The 16963-nt window shown below is 36.5% G+C and overlaps 1 protein-coding gene across 2 annotated transcripts in view; it reads left to right on the top strand.

Annotated features, from left to right (window-relative positions):
• TRIM24 (tripartite motif containing 24) overlaps positions 1-16963 on the top strand; it is a 99523-nt gene that overhangs the window by 26319 nt on the left and 56241 nt on the right. For both annotated transcript variants that reach the window (XM_038559427.1, XM_038559426.1), the window contains exon 2: positions 12661-12779. In XM_038559427.1, the coding sequence (XP_038415355.1) occupies positions 12661-12779 (119 nt within the window). The remainder of the gene's footprint in view (positions 1-12660; positions 12780-16963) is intronic.

Raw genomic sequence — 16963 nt, 5'->3', positions numbered from 1 at the left:
AGATATTTCTGCTGGGTTTAGAGGTCCAGCAAGGCAATTATTCTATTTAACACTTGGAAGATGCCTTTCTACTGTTTTCTGATTTACATTGTTGCTGGTGAGAAGTAGGCAATTGGTCTTACTTTTGTCTTGTTTGATGATAAGCCATCTGTTTTTTTCTTCTTTGCTTTTTTTTTTTTTTAAAGACTTTATTTATTTATTCATAGAGACAGAGAGAGAGAGGGGCAGAGGCACAGGCAGAGGGAGAAGCAGGCTCCATGCAGGGAGCCTGACATGGGACTCGATCCAGGGTCCCCAGGATCAAACCCCGGGCTGCAGGCGGCGCTAAAACCACTGCGCTACCGGGGCTGCCCTCTTCTTTGCTTTTAAGATTTTTCTCTTGGTAGGATTTATCACTTCACTTCTGCAAAATTCTTAGTTGTTGTATTTGCTCTCAAGCCTTTCTGAGACAATGATTAAATACTTATTTTATATTCTATATGTATATATCTATTTCTGGAGTCCACTCTGTTCCATTGTTTGTATTTCTGTCCCTACATAAATACCATCCTGTCTTGATTACTGTAGCTCTATAGTAAGTCTTGAAATCAGATCACATAAGCCCTCCAAATTTATTTTTCAAATTGTTTTTGCTATTCTTGTCCTTTTGCATTTTCATATAAATTTTAGCATCAGTTTGTCAGTTTCTACAAAAAGCCTGGTGGTATTTTAATTGGAATTGCACTGAATCTTTAGCTCAGTTTGGGGAGAAGGAATATCCTAACCATGTTGAATGTTCCATTCCAGGAACATGTTTAATGTCTCTCTTAAGGGTGATCATTAATTTTTGTTTCTTAGTTTCCATTATACAGGACTAACATGTAATTTGATAAAAATGTTCTTGTGTCATGTGTTTTTGTTTGGTTTGTTTTTGTGTGAGTATGCTTTATAATTTTTTACATAGGTGATTGCTTCTTGTGACTTTAAACAATTATACTTATCCTTTTCCAACCTGTTTACCCTTTATCTTTATCTTGCCTTTTTTGTACTAATTAAAAGAGCTTGGAATAGAAGTTGTGAGTGGAAGTCCTTGATTTCTTCCAAGTCACACCAGAAAGCATTTAGTATTTCATCATTAAATATGTTATGTGTAAGATTTTCAAACATGGCTTTTATCAGGTTGAGGAAGTTTCATTCTATTCCTAGGATACTAAATGTATCTTTATCTTGTATGGGTGCTGAATTTTTCAAGGATGATCATACTAAGACTTTTCTCCTTTGTTAATGTAGTGATTTAGTGTAATTGATTTGAATGCTCAACCAGCCTTGCATTTCTATGATAAACTTTATTTAACCATGATGTATTATCCTTTTTATGTGATATTCCCTTGATATTCTGATATTCTGATATTGATATTCTGATATTTTGTTAATGATTTTTGTTAATCTTTGTTCATGAGACATACTGATCTGTACATTTCTGTCCTGCCCTAATTGCATCTGATTTTAGTATCAGGACATTATTGGCCTTATAAAATGAGATGAGAAATGTGTTTCTTCTCTGTTTTCTAAGAGTTGTTTATAGCTGATATTATCTTTTTATGTTTGACAGAATTCACCAGTGGTTCCTTCTAGAGCTAGACTTTTCTTTGAGGGAACGTTTGGAAACAACTTCAGTTTCTTTAATTGATACAGGGCTATTCAGGTTTTCTTTTTTTCTTTTTTTTTTATTTTTATTTTTTTAAGATTTGGGGTAATTCTGTCTTTCAAAGAATCAGTACATTTATTCAAGTTGATCACAGTATTCTCCTGTTACTTTAAGGTCCACAAAGTCTGTACAATGGCCTCTATTTTATTTGATTTTTTTTCATTATTAGTTTTTGATAAGTCTAGCTAGAGTATTAGAGTATTAATTTTAACAACCCATCCCCCCTCACCTCCCAAACTAACTTCTGTTTCATTGCCTTTTTTGTTTTCCTTTATTCCCGTTTTCTTTTCTTTCTCAGTACTTTTCTACTCATTATTTCCTTCATTCTGCTTTCTTTGGGATTAATTTGCAGTTCTTTTTCTAGATTCTTGACATAGAAGTTTCCTAGATTGTTGATTTTTGTTTTTTTAATCAACATGGAAATAAGTTCAGTTTCCACATAGTTGGGGATTTTCCAGTTCCATTTCTAATTTCTAAGTTAATCTCATTGTGATCATGGAACAGTGTTGTGTGTTTTTAGTTCTTTTAATTTATTCATACTTGTTTTGTTGCTCAGCGTATGGTATTTCTGGGTATATATTCCAGACACACTTAATATGTATTCTGCTATCATTGGGTATTCTTTAAACATCATTTGCATCAAGTTATTTGATTCTTTTGTTCAAGTTGTTTATGTCTTTGTAAGGAATTTACCCCTTTATCATTATATATTGTCCCACTTTACATCTGGTAAAGTCTTCCAGGTTTTATAGACTTATTGTTGAATGTGTATCTGTTTCTGTCTTTTTTATTTTTTTAAACTGTGTGCATATTTAATTGGATTTCTTGTAGATAACATTTAATTAGGTCTTTTGTTAAATACATGTGTATGTATGTGTGTTTAAGTAGGAAGCCATCAGTGGCATCGATAGGACAGAGCATCATTTAGTCCTTTTCCTTTAAAATGCAGAAAAATATAATACTGAAGTGTTAATTTTTTAATAGGTGATTTCCTTGTTTAGCTTCTCCCCAGCACATACTCTATATTCTTACCTTTGGTATTAGCTAAAAGAAGCAATTTATAGCATTTGTGAGACCCATTTCCTTTTCTCTTTAAAGTTGACTACCTGCTTGCCTTTTGGATCTCACGTTTTCCCTTTCAAAAATGGGAGTTGAATTATGTTTTTATAGTATTCCCATTCTTCCCAGGATAGCGTGTCAAAAGAACCCCTTTTTTCATATAGGCATTCAATTACTTACTATAATATAGTATGCAGTGTCTTGTTTTTCTTGTACTCTTAAATTGTGAGGTTGGAATGAAACTTGAGACACAAATTTAAGATACATGCAGCATTGAGTCCCATTGTTACTTTTAGTTATGCACTTTCTTTTCCTACTGGTACTTTTAGGTAGAGGTGCACTTATTAACCTGAATTCATTTGTAGCATTAGTAGATCATACTTTGAGGAAATCAGATAGATGAAGTCATGCTGATCTTTTCAGAAGGAGTCCCTTGTTACCTGATTTTAATTATAATGCGCAGGTTTACTAAGTAACCAGCTTGACATCATTAGGTCCTTTTTATACATTTATTCATAGAATCCTTAGAACAGTCCTACCTCAAATTTATTCTGATGAGTGTGAAACATGTAGCACAACTGGAACACAGCAAACTCACAATATGGTAACCATTATTATGATTATCATTTACTGTTGTTTTACAGAAGAGGAAATGGAGGCTCAAAAGGTTTTAGGGGTTATAGAGCAATCAATCCAAAGAAGGCACCTAGGTCTATATGGTTTTAAGCAACATATTCCTTTTTTTTTTTTAATTTAAATATGTTCCGTGTAGAATGTATACCAGATGTGTCATTAGGCTAGATTCAAATCCCAGATTTGCCACTTAGTAGTTGTATGACCCTGGGCAAGTGATGGTGATTAGTTTTCTGATCTGTAAGATGGGGGTTATACTTATTAATTTACAAGAGCTGGGTTGCTCTGAGGGCTACTAGTACCCTAGCAGCTAGTCTAGAGTTAGAAGTCTAGAGTCTAGAGTTAGAAGAGAAAAAACCTGCTTGCTCTGACAAAAGCAAGCAGGTTTTTTACTAGGCCTGAGGTCTCATTTGCACCCGTCTTCTCAGCTTTGGAAGCAGTTTAGTTGAACAATAGACCTGTTTTGAAGTTAGTACTGGAGAGGAGCTGCTACTGCTGCTGCTTTGCTCTTTCCTGGGCCTACCCACTGTCCAGACTTGTATGCTAATCATTCCCATGCTTTTCTTTATAGTTGATCATCTGTGTATGCTTTCCTATATAATAATTTATTTGAATTGTATTGGATTTTTTTTTAACTTGAATGGTGTCTGTATTCTTCTAGGACTTCTTCACTTAATATAATATTTTTTGGGATTCAGTTGTGTTGGTGTCTGTAGTTAAAGTGTAGTGATGTCATTGGTGTATTTTACTATTTGAATATATCGCAGTATTTCGTTTCTACTGTTGATGGACATTTGGATTGTTTCCAGTTGTGGGCTTTTATGAAAAATGCTGTGATGAACGTTCTTGAACATCTCTCCTGATGCTGAAGTATGAGTTTCTCAATGTTGGAATTCTGGATCATAGGGTATGTGTATTACTAAGGGAGTTTATTAGTCATTCACCAAGTATTTATTGAGTGTTAGTTCAGGTACATTTTTAGGTTCCTTGGAATATTTATTGCTGAATTAAATAGACACCAATGATTTACATTCTATTTGGGATCGCCAGATAATAAATAGTAAATATAAATAAATATAAATGCCACGAGGGACAAGAGAGCAGGATAAGGGGATCATTTGTACAGGAAGGTGGGTTGGGGTGCAGGCGTCATTAAAGGTAACATTTTAAAACAGACTTAAAGTTATGTACCACCTAAAAATTTTTCAAGCTAACCAAAAAAGCAACTGTGACCTTTAAACACACAGCAATGAATGATTAAAGTAAAAATCTCCACAATTCTTAGAGAATTATTTTTTCTTTGTTAATCAGATCTTAATCCTTACAGATTCTGAAGGGACATGTTCTGAGTGCTAAACTCTACTAGTTTGTGCAGGGAACTATAAGTGTACTCAGACTTGGTTGAATAGAAGTTACATTTCCCGGGGCACTTGGCTGACTCAGTCAGTAGAGCATGGGACTCTTGATCTTACAGTTGTGAGTTTGAGCCCCACATTAAGTATAAAGATTCACTTAAAAAAAAATTGAAGGGATCCCTGGGTGGCGCAGCGGTTTGGCGCCTGCCTTTGGCCCAGGGCGCGATCCTGGAGACCCAGGGATCGAATCCCACATCGGGCTCCCGGTGCATGGAGCCTGCTTCTCCCTCTGCCTGTGTCTCTGCCTCTCTCTCTTTCTCTCTGTGTGACTATCAACAATAAATAAAAATTAAAAAAAAATTTTTTTTAAAAATTGAAATCTTTAAAGCAAATGACATTTCCCCCTTAACTTTATGGTTAAAAAGGTATTGTTAAGTTAGCATGTATTTGGATTCAAATTCATGTAGGACAAATTCCACACCTTAAACAGATGGGATTCTTTTTGTTTTTAAGTTCTTAGTTTATTAATCCTCTCATGAAAAATTTGCACAATCACCACAGATAGTTACTGCAAAACTTTTGTGCCCTTTTGCCAGCACCAACATTCTTTTGCAATCCACCTGATTTTCTTCATTCTGTCCTTGTGCTCCTTTTCAGATTTTCTTGACATCCTTTTCTTCTCATGGGCCATGTCTTGCATGTCTACGTTTGGGTTTGTTTTTCCTTGCATAATCTACGGAATCACAAATCATGCCAAAGCCAGTTGTCTTGCCACCACCAAAATGAGTTCTGAATCCAAATAAAAAGATGACATCTAATGTAGCCTTGTACATTTTGGCTAGTTTTTCTCGAATTTCTGTCTTAGGTACTGTTGCCTTTCTGGGGTGAAGAACATCAATGACTGTCTATTTTTTTTATTTTTTTTAAAGATTTTATTTATTTATTCATGAGAGACACACAGAGAGAGAGGCAGAGAGAGACACAGGCAGAAGGAGAAGCAGGCTCCATGCAGGGAGCCTGACATGGGACTCGATCCTAGGTCTCCAGGATCACGCCCTGGGCTGAAGGTGGCGCTAAACCGCTGAGCCACCGAGGCTGCCCTGTCTATTTCTGCTGAAGTAGTTGGTTTGTTGCGAACTTCCTGGTCCTCCACATAGTTACTGCGTTGTTCATGAGGGCAGCTGAGCTTCAAGCAGCCAGGAAAGAAAAGAGAGCCACAAATGGATTCTTAATTTGTGGACTAATATCTTATATATCAAAATGATGTGATCAATTAACCTGTGGTTTTCTAAACAGTTTTGTAAAGGGTAGTGGAAGAGCCTGCACCTGGATCAGTCAGCCAAGAGTTCAAATCATAATTCCAGATTAACCAGAGTTTCTGATCTGTTTCCTCATCTTTATGAGGGTAATGCAGTGCATACAAGGAGAACACTAAATAAATGTCAGTTCGTTTTAGGGTTTGGGGTTTTTTTTTTTTTTTGACTTTATATTTTGAAATAATAATAAGTTGATGGGAATTTACAGAGAGATCTCATCATGTACCCAGTTTTCCCCTGTGATTACATCTAATGTAACTATTACAAAACAAAACAAGGAAATTAGCATTGGTACAACAGTGCCTATAGTTCTTTGCCACTTTATCAGGTGTAGATTCATATATTCATCATCACAATCAATACACTTCTGTTCCTGTTTTATTCCATCACCACCAGCGCTCTCTTTGTAATCATATCTACCCTTTCCTCACTCCATACTCCATCATCCCTAACTTCAGGCAAAGCACTGTTTTCTATCTCTATAATCTTGTCATTTTAAGAATGCTACATAAATAGAATCATTCATAAGTGACCTTTGAAATTAGCTTTTTTCCACTCAGAATGCTGCCCTTAAAATCCAATCAATTTGTTGCATGTATTAAGAGTTATTTCCCTTTTATTGCTAACTAACATTCCATGGTATGGATATAGCACAGTTTACTTAATCATTAACTTATTTCAGGAGATTTGGGTCTTTTCAAGTTTGAGGTGATTATGAATAACGCTGAATTAAGTTTGTGTTCAGATTTTTGTGGACTTAAGTTTGTTCCTTTGGAATGCCCTGGAGTGTGATTAATTCATATGATAAATATTATGTTTAATTTTTAAGAAACTACCAAGCTATTTTATATTCCCCTTGGGAATGTATGAGTGATCCAAAATAAAAAGTAGTGGCAATACCTATGTACTCCTATCTCATCTTGATTTTAAATTTGCATTTACCTGATGGCTAGTGATGTGTGCTTATTTTCCATTTGTGTATCCTCATTGGTGAAATGTCTCTTCATGTGTTTTGCCCATTTTCTAATTGGGATGTTTGTTGTTTCATTATTGAGTTTTGAGAGTTTTTTATATATTGTAGATATGAATCCTTTGTCAGATCTGTGCTTTGCAAATATTTTCTCCCCGTGTGTAGTCGGTTTTTTTTTTTCCATCTTCACAAGCCTTTTGCAGAGCAAAAGTTTTTAACGATGAAATCAAATTCATCCATATTTTTTTAATGGGTTATGTTTTTGATATAAGAAGTTTTATAAAGTACAAGGTCCTTAAGGTTTTCTCCTGTTTTCTTCTAAAAGTTTTATAGTTTTGTGTTTTATATTTAAATCTGATCCACTTTGAGTTAATCTTACATAAAATGTGAAATTTAGATTGAGGCTCAATTTCTTGCGTATGAATACCCAAGTTACTCCGTTGCAATTTGTTGAGAAGACTTTGCTTCCAATTATTCCAATAATTCCAAAAGTGTGAATTATTTTCACACTTTTGTCAAAAATCAGTTGGACTGATTTGTGTTAGGTGTATTTCTGGATGCTCTTTTCTGTTCCTTTCATCTATGTGTCTATCCTTCCTTTTGCCAATACCACCCTGTCTCAGCTACTATATCTATGTAAGTCTTAAAATTGGGTAGTAATTCCTCTCACCCTTTTTTTTTTTTCAAAATTGCTTTAGCTATTCTTTTCCACATAAATATTGGAATAATATTGTCTATACTTATAAAAAAAAATCTTGCTTAGGATTTAGATAGAATATACTGGTTTATAGGTCAACTTAGGGAGAATTGACATCTTTATTGCAATGAATCTTCCAGTCCATGAACACGTTACATCCCTCATCAGCATTTTGTACTTTCAGTGCTAAGAGAGAGGCAGAGAGAGACACAGGCAGAAGGAGAAGCAGGCTCCATGCAGGGAGCCTGACATGGGACTCGATCCTAGGTCTCCAGGATCACGCCCTGGGCGTGTCTTGTCTTGTGTCATTTATGTGTCTTGTCAAAAATGAGTTGGCCCTACTCGTGTGGCTCTTTTTCATTTCTCGATTCTGTTTTATCCATCTGTGTCTATCCCTTGGTCAGTAACATTCTTGATTATAGTAGCTATAAAATAAGTCCTGAAATTGGATAGAACAGTTCCTCTATTCTTGTTTTTTTTTTTTTAATTTTATTTATTTATTCATGAGAGACACACACACACAGAGAGAGAGAGAGAGAGGCATAAACACAGGCAGAGGGAGAAGCAGGCTCCATTCCTTGCAGGGAGCCTGACGTGGGTCTCGATTCTGGGTCTCCAGGATCACACCCTGTGCTGAAGGTGGCGCTAAACCGCTGAGCCACCCGCGCTGCCCCTATTCTTGTTTTCTATATTGACTTAGCTACTATTGTACATTTGCCTTTCTATATACATTTTAAAATCTTATCTATATCTACAAAAAAATGTTGCTGGGATATTAGGAATTGTGTTAAATTGTGTTAAACCCACAGCTTACATTAATGAGAATTGACGTCTTAAATGCATGTAAGTCCATGCATAAGTACATGTTTTGCTAGGTTTACACCTATTTTGGTTTGTTTGGAGCCAATTTTCAAATAGCTATAGGGCTATTCAAATTATTTCATACTGGATAAGTCATAGGAGTTTGTACTTTTTGAGGAATTTGTTTCACTTGCATTGTTAAATTTCTGTGACTAGTGTTAGTATTCCTCTAATATCCTTTTGATGTCCACATGGTTTGTAGCTATTCCATTTTTCATTCTTTGATAAATTATATTTAATTATATTTTTTCCTTTGTCATCTTCAGTCTTATTAAAGTTTTGTTAATTTTATTGGCCTTTTCAAATAACCAGCTTTTTGTTTGATTGACTTTTCAGTTTTCAATTCCATTGGTCTCTGCTCCTAGTATTTATTTTCTGCCTCGTGAGAGGTTGAAATTGAAGTCCATGTTCCTTATGCTGCATCCCCTGACATCTGGAAGGGGAGGGTCTCCTCCTGACTACTGGTGGATAGTGTGAAAGTCTCTTGATACCTCTTGATAATTCCCTGGCTGATAGGGGCATGAGTGTCTGTTTACTACTTCCCATTGTTCCTCATTGACATATCTAAGGGATGGGTACAGCTCGAGGTTACTGGTAGGCAGTAGTAAAAGTTCTGAGTGTCCGATAGGCCTTTTCTAACACCAACCCAGCACAGAGGTAGAGGAGTACCTCATTCCTCTCAGGGAGGTGCAAAATTTCAGGTTCTTCATGTGGTCTCCACTAGTACTGCAGGGGGCCTCATTAGCATCTGGTAAGGATGAAAGCCCCAGTTCCAGGTTTCTCTGACAAACCACAGCAGTGTGTGGTTGGGTTACTTGGTTTCTGCTTGGCCAGGATGGAAGTCTGTGCTTCCCACTGGCCCTTTGCTGGTGGGAAAAGGAGCACAGTTTTATCTGTGGTGTTTGGCTGAAGTAGAGCAGTTACTGTCTAAAAATTTTGTCTTGATACATTACCTATTTCCTGGTCCTTTGAACAGAGCAGGTTTCTATGGGTATTTTTTGTTGTTGTTGTTTACACCTGTTGATGATATTCATAGGCTGGTGACTTCATGAACACCCACTTTGGAATATATGAGGCTAAAAGAAAATCCAGTGAACTCACCACTGTGTTGTTCTTTGTTTTGTTTTTTTTTGTTTGTTTGTTTTGTTTTGTTTGTTTTGTTTTCTGTGTTGTTCTTTGGATCCTGAAGACTCTAGATAATCTGCTGCCTTCCCTCTACATTTCAGTCTTATGATTGTTTCATGTAGAATGCCTGATTTTTAGCTGTACTTGTCTGGAAGAATAGGGAAAAATATGTGTACTCAATCTTTTGTGAAATGCATTTTCTCATAATTTGCAGATTTTTATTATTCTTTGTTAGTAACATGTATTAGGTACATCTTTTTCCAGTTTGAGCCTTGTCTTACTTTCTTCATGGTAATCTTTTGACTACCTATAGTTCTTAACCTAAATGAAATAGAATTTATTAATATTTCCCTTAATCTCTTGCTTTTTGTTTCTTGCTTTAGAAATTTATTCTTGGGGATCCCTGGGTGGCTCAGCGGTTAACACCTGCCTATGGTCCTGGGATCTGGGATTGAGTCCTGTGTCAGGCTCCTGGCATGGAGCCTTTCTCTCTCTCTCTCTCTGTCTGTCTATCATAAATAAATAAATTAAAATCTTAAAAAAAAATTTATTCTTGCTCCAAGGTTATACAGATGTTCTCTTATGTTTCTTTGTGAAAGTTTTAAGGTTCTTAATCTTTTAAAAGAATTACTATTTTTAATTGAGTAGTAATTTAATTCATTCTCCTCCCGTTTTAGAGAACTACAGCATCATGAGAACTTTTCCCATTGATCTCTGGTGCCACATTTATCATGTATAAAATGTACTTAAATGTGAGCCTATTTCTGGTACATGTATCCTGTTCTACTTTTTTTTTTATCCTTGAATAAATTTCACACCATTTTAATTACTATCTTTAGAGTAATTCCTGTTACTTGATAGACATGCCCCACCACTTTGTCAAAATTCTATTGAAATTCCTGTTGAGATTATTAAAACTGCATTGAATCTATAGATATGTTTGGGAAGAATTGCTTTATTTACCATCATGGACACAGGTTTTCTTTACTTAGATATATTTTAATATTTCTAAATACAGCTTAACAGTTTTTCTCCACAATGGTCTTCTATATGTAAAAATTATTTCTCAGTACTTAGTATATTTTTGTTGCTATTGTAAAATGGGTTCTTCAATTTAAAAATTAGTTTATTGCTTGTATATATATATATATATATATAAATGAAATTGACCTTTGGATTACTTTATATTCATTCTCATGCATTTCATTTTACAGGAAATGTACCTGAGAACCTTATTGCAGTCTCCTTGGTCCAAATTATAGCATCAAGTGAATATTAGATTTTTAAAATTTTAATCAAAAACTTAGATTTTTGGGCAGCCCAGGTAGCTCCCTTCGGCCCACGGCCTGATCCTGGAGACCCAGGATCGAGTCCCACGTCAAGCTCCCTGAGTGGAGCCTGCTTTTCCCTGTGCCTGTGTCTCTGCCGATCTTTCTCTCTCTCTCTCTCTCTAATAAATAAGTAAAATCTTTTTTAAAAAATTAGATTTTAATTCATAATTATTACTTATTGTTTTACCAAGCACAATGAAAGATTATTCCCCCCCCCCCCCCACAAAGGAGGGATATATTTGTACTTGTTAAAGGAAATACAATAGTGTTTCTTAATCTCCCATGGAGACTTTAAGCAAAACAAGTATCTTTGTACTCCCCCTTCAGAGATATCCTGGTTCTGTAGATCCAGAGAAAACCAGAAGTCTCAATTTTTAAAAAAAAATCTCCCACGTGGTTCTGCACATCCATATTTGAAAACCACTACCAGGGGAAATTACTAAACAATGAAAAGAGCAGCATGGGGTTATTGAAGGGGCATATCATTTAAAATAATGAAGTTTTATTCATTATTAAATTAAGTGTAGGATATATGTATATGTGTACATACGTGTGTGTGTGTGTGTATATATATATATATATATATACACACACACACACACTGAATTGCTTTGTGTTAAGTAATAGCAGGTATGATCTGGAAGAGAGTGGACATTATAAAAGAACCCAGTTACAATTCGAATGAGATGTGCTCATTTAGTGCTTAGTATATTTGTATTTAAATTTATAATGAGAGCTCATGGATACAGAGAACAAATTGTGATTGCCTAAGATGTAAAGGGTCATGAGCGGGTAAAGAATGAGCAGGGTCAAAGGTACAAATTTCCAGTTATAAAATGAATAAGTCATAGGGTTGTAATGTACAGCATGGTGACTGTAGTTAATAATATTATATTGCCTATTTGAAAGTATCTAGAACTATGACCCAGCAATTGCACTACTGGGTATTTACCCCAAAGATACAGATGTAGTGAAATGAGGGGACACCTGCACCCCAGTGTTCATAGTAGCAGTGTCCACAGTAGCCAAATTGTGGAAGGAGCCACGATGTCCTTTGACAGATGAATGGATAAAGATGTGGTGTATATGTAAAATGGAATATTACTCAGCCATCAGAAAGGATAAATACCATTTACATTTACGTGGAAGGAACTGGAGGGTGTTATGCTGAGTGAAATAAGTCAACTGGAGAAAGACAGTTATCACATGTTTTGACTTATGTGTGAAATAAAAGAAATAGTGCAAGGGACTGTAAAGGAAGGAAGGGAAACTGAATGGGGGAAAAATAGAGGAAGACAAACCATGAGAGACTCCACTCTGGGAAATAAGTTTGCTGAAGGGAAAGTGGGTGGGGGGATGCGGTAACTGGGTCACAGGCATTAAGGAGGGCATGTGATGTGCTAAGCACTGGTGTTACACTATATGTTGACAAATTGATTAAATTTTTTTAAAAAGTAGCTAGAAGAGTGGATCTTGAAAATTCTTATCACAGGAAAAAAGACTTTGGAACTGCATGGTGGCAGATGTTAACTTACTGCCATGATCATTTTACACTTATATACAAACAATGAAACCGTTATGCTGTGCAAACCAAAAAAACTTAGAATGCAATTTTGTTTTTCCCAGTTGGAGTCATTCGATGTCCAGTTTGCAGCCAAGAATGTGCAGAGAGACACATCATAGATAACTTTTTTGTGAAGGACACTACTGAGGTTCCCAGCAGTACAGTAGAAAAGTCTAATCAGGTAAGCGTATTAATTAAGTCTTAAATGTTTTGCCTCCTTCTATTGAGACGTCCTAAACTCCTGACAGACTCTAAAATAAAAGGTGTTTGACATTGACCATTATGTCTATAAATAATTATGTAATATTTTAAACAGGGCTTGGTGCAGGGAATAAACTTTCTAATTGTTGTGAAACCAGCTTTAAAGAATGAAAATGTAATTATGTCAGCTACAGTGTGAAGTACTTAAGACCTCTGAAAGTTCCCTTGTGAATACCAGTGATTTTTCTTTTTTGTCTTCCAGATTGTCGTGTCACTTTGCTTCATATGTGATTATATTTATACTAGATATACTTTGTTAGTTACATCACTTTATCAGATGAACTGTAGTAATGCATGTGAATGCTCAGTCCAGGAAATTCAAAAGTAAAGTAGTATAATCAACAGAGTAGTTATTATCCAATATGAATTGATGATGATAAGATGAGAATTGAAGAGATTCTTTTTTTTTTTTTTTTAAGATTTTATTCATTAATTCATGAGAGACAGAGAGAGAGAGAGAGAGAGGGAGGCAGAGATACAGGCAGAGGGAGAAGCAGGGAACTTCAGGCTCCATGCAGGGAGCCTGAAGTGGGACTTGATCCCTGGACCCCGGGATCACGCATGCCCTGAGCCAAAGGCAGATGCTCAACTGCTGAGCCACCCAGATACCCCAGAGAATAGAAGGGATTCTAATCTGAAGGACACATTTAAGAGGCTGCTTTATGCCTCTGTATAATATTAGTTTTGGTAAGTTTAGTTACTCTGTTTTTGTCACAGAAACATAATAGGAAGAAGTTATGATCCATTAAACTAGAGACAAAGTCCAAATTGACATGTTTGCTGTAGATAAGTGAGGGGGAGGGTGTTAAACCTGGTTCAGGAATAGGGTACTTGGAGGAATATTTTGGGACTATTCATGGGAATATCATGGGGATATTCATGGGAATATCCCATGAAGATGGGAGAGATGATAATGTGGGATGAAGGAAGCACTAGGCAAAGATAGAGAGATCTGAACTAGTCTGGTGGCAATAAGGAAAGGAAGGGAAGAAGTCCACACAGGGCTTGATATACCTGATTGGATGTGGAAGTGAGAGGAACCCCATTAGTAGGATGGTGGTGCTTTTCACAGAGAGAAAGGGGGCAGAGAAGTGGTTAGAGAATTGGTTTTGAATATGATTGAGTTTGCCTATAAGACTAAGGTAATGTCATCCATGGTCAAACTGGAGCTCTGAGGAAAGTTTTTAGCTGAAGAAGTTTAAAACCTTTTTGTTACAGATAATTTTAAGCATTACCAGGAGAGGGACAGTTTCACTTGACTCCCATGTACAGGTTACCTAGCTTAGTAGTAATCAATTCTTGTTTTATGTTTAACCTGACAGCACCCTCCACCTGACCACACCACACATTATATTTTGTTGAAGTTATTCCCAGACATTATATCCTCTAACCCATAAGTCATTTTCTATGGGAAAATAAGTTTTAAAAACATTAATTTCATATGTAAAAAAAATTACAGTAATCTTAATATATCAAACATCCAGTGATAATGTATCTAATTGTTGTGGTTTCTTTTTTTAAAACAGTGGTTTGTAAGGATTCAATAAGGTCTACACAATTGACATCTCAACCCTATATTTTAATTAATCTCAAATTACCTTTTCACTTTATTGGCTTTCTTTTTCCTCCCTTTTAACCTATTTGTTAGATAAACTGGGTCTTAGTCTTGTAAAGTTAGCCTTATTCTGCATTTTGCTGACCATCTTCATAAAGTCACTTATGTATACTGGCAATAAAAATGTAGAGACTGATTTAGTTTCAGGTTCCATTGGGTGAGGGGGTGGTGGTGTAAGAATACTTTCATCTGGGCAGCCCTGGTGGCTCAGCGGTTTAGTGCCGCCTTCAGCCCAGGGTGTGATCCTGGAGACCCAGGATCGAGTCCCACGTCAGGCTCCCTGCATGGAGCCTGCTTCTCCCTCTGCCTGTGTCTCTGCCTCTCTCTCTACCTGTGTCTTTCATGAATAAATAAATAAAATATTTTTAAAAAAATACTTTCATCCATATGTCTGAGTGTACTTCAATCAGGATAGGAGTTGGGTTCTCTTTCTTTTTTCTGATATCAGTGGCCATTAATTATCACTGCCATGATCCCATATTATATTAGGTCTTGGAAAATTGTGACATTCTCATTCTGTTATTTCCCCTGTTTTTCTTAACTGGAAGAGAAACCAAAGGCTTCCTTCATTTATTCTTTGGTTATAAAGGAAAGGTAGATTAAACACTTGATTTATTTTTCCTTTATTTGCTGATTTTTTTAATTTTTAAAATTTTTTTTTTTATGATAGTCACAGAGAGAGAGAGAGAAAGAGAGAGAGAGGCAGAGACATAGGCAGAGGGAGAAGCAGGCTCCATGCACCAGGAGCCCGATGTGGGACTTGATCCCGGGTCTCCAGGATCGCGCCCTGGGCCAAAGGCAGGCGCTAAACCGCTGCGCCACCCAGGGATCCCCTATTTGCTGATTTTTAGAGTAGTAACCTAGTTTCTTAGCATTCTTCAGAGGTTGACTAACAAGTGGGTGTGTGTGTGTGTGTGTGTGTTATTGTGAATTAATGGATTTTTAAAAAATTTTTATTTATTTATGATAGTCACAGAAAGAGATAGAGAGAGAGAGGCAGAGACATAGGCAGAGGGAGAAGCAGGCTCCATGCACCGGGAGCCCGATGTGGGATTCGATCCCGGGTCTCCAGGATCCCGCCCTGGGCCAAAGGCAAGTGCTAAACCGCTGCACCACCCAGGGATCCCGAATTAATGGATTTTTAACCCAAAATGTGTCGTAGTAGTTGTTCTTATTGATGCTCAAATTGTGCCATCTTGGCAAAAGGAGCCTCACATTGATTCCTGAGTCATTCTGATACAATTGCAGTAGTCACTGCTGTCTCCCTTCCTTTTTCTCTTTTCACAAGATATTAGGGGCTTTGATTCCTTTTAGCTGGAAATGCTATCTATCTGGAGATCACTGTATGGGTGCCAAGGGTACTCATCACCACTGAGTTGGTCATATTTCTAGGCCTTGCAGGAGAATGATTTAGCAAATACTTTTTACTGAAAAAAGAGAAGCTACTGCACTTAACTATATCAAGCACTGAGTGATGTATAATTGTTGGATCATAAAATTGTACACCTGAAACTAATATAACACTATGTTAATTACATTTGAATAAAAAAGAATAAACAAGTCCATCAGGTTTGGTCTTGAATTTAGGCCACATAGTGTCTCCTGGGGAACAGGCAAAGGATCCTCTCTAAAGCATCTTTTTATTAAGAAGCTCATCGACCTCAAACACATGAAATTTTAAGGACCGGCAATAGAGAGAGTCTCTGAAATCTTTAAGTGTCAGGGAAGGGGATAAACAGAATACAAAGTATTAGATGATAGAAAACTGTTTTAGTATATGTGCTGCCGAAGCGAGCACTAGATGATAGAAAACTGTTAAGCTTAGTAAGGAAACTAATGTTTTTAAGAAGGCTAGGATTTTAGAAAAGTGATGGTGCAAATTTTTAACAGAAAAGTAAGCAAGTTTAGTCTTATTGTATTAATGTATTAACCAAGTGAACAGATTTCTGGAGCAAAAATGTGAGAAATGACCCGAGAAGCTCTGACAGCAAGTGGCTATACCAAAAAAATTAAAACCATGTCCCCCCTAGAGCCAAAACCACCAGATGATAGTGTAAAAATTCAGTGTACAATTATTCGTTTTATGTGATCCCAAATGTCCAAAGTCATGTTTCTGTTGCTGTTATTTTTTCCACAGAACTAATAGTTTGACCTGGTGTCCTATAGAGTATGTGAGAAATAAGGGTTGTAGCTATGCCTTCTGGGCTTTCCCATAGGATGACCAGAATCATCTCCAGTGCAGCCAGTCTTTGAGGTTCTACCTTGACCCTGCTGAGGATCACAGAAGGCTCACCGTTCCCCTTCCCTGCCCTGTCATGTGCATAGTACCAAGAAGACTGCCCAATTATCAGGAGAATCATAGATGTGCTGAAAACTCAAATTCAGCAGAGGGAATAAAGTCTGTGATTATCAAATGTGAATGTGTTCCACTCCTAAGCAAACTGATAGCTTGATTGACTCATGAGAAGTGACTGAGAAGAGGATATAAC

This window comes from Canis lupus, chromosome 16, assembly GCF_011100685.1.
Source record: "Canis lupus familiaris isolate Mischka breed German Shepherd chromosome 16, alternate assembly UU_Cfam_GSD_1.0, whole genome shotgun sequence".
NCBI classification, from domain to species: Eukaryota; Metazoa; Chordata; class Mammalia; order Carnivora; family Canidae; genus Canis; species Canis lupus.
The sequence above is the reverse complement of the archived record's forward strand: the minus strand, read 5'-3'. Positions and strand labels throughout refer to the sequence as shown.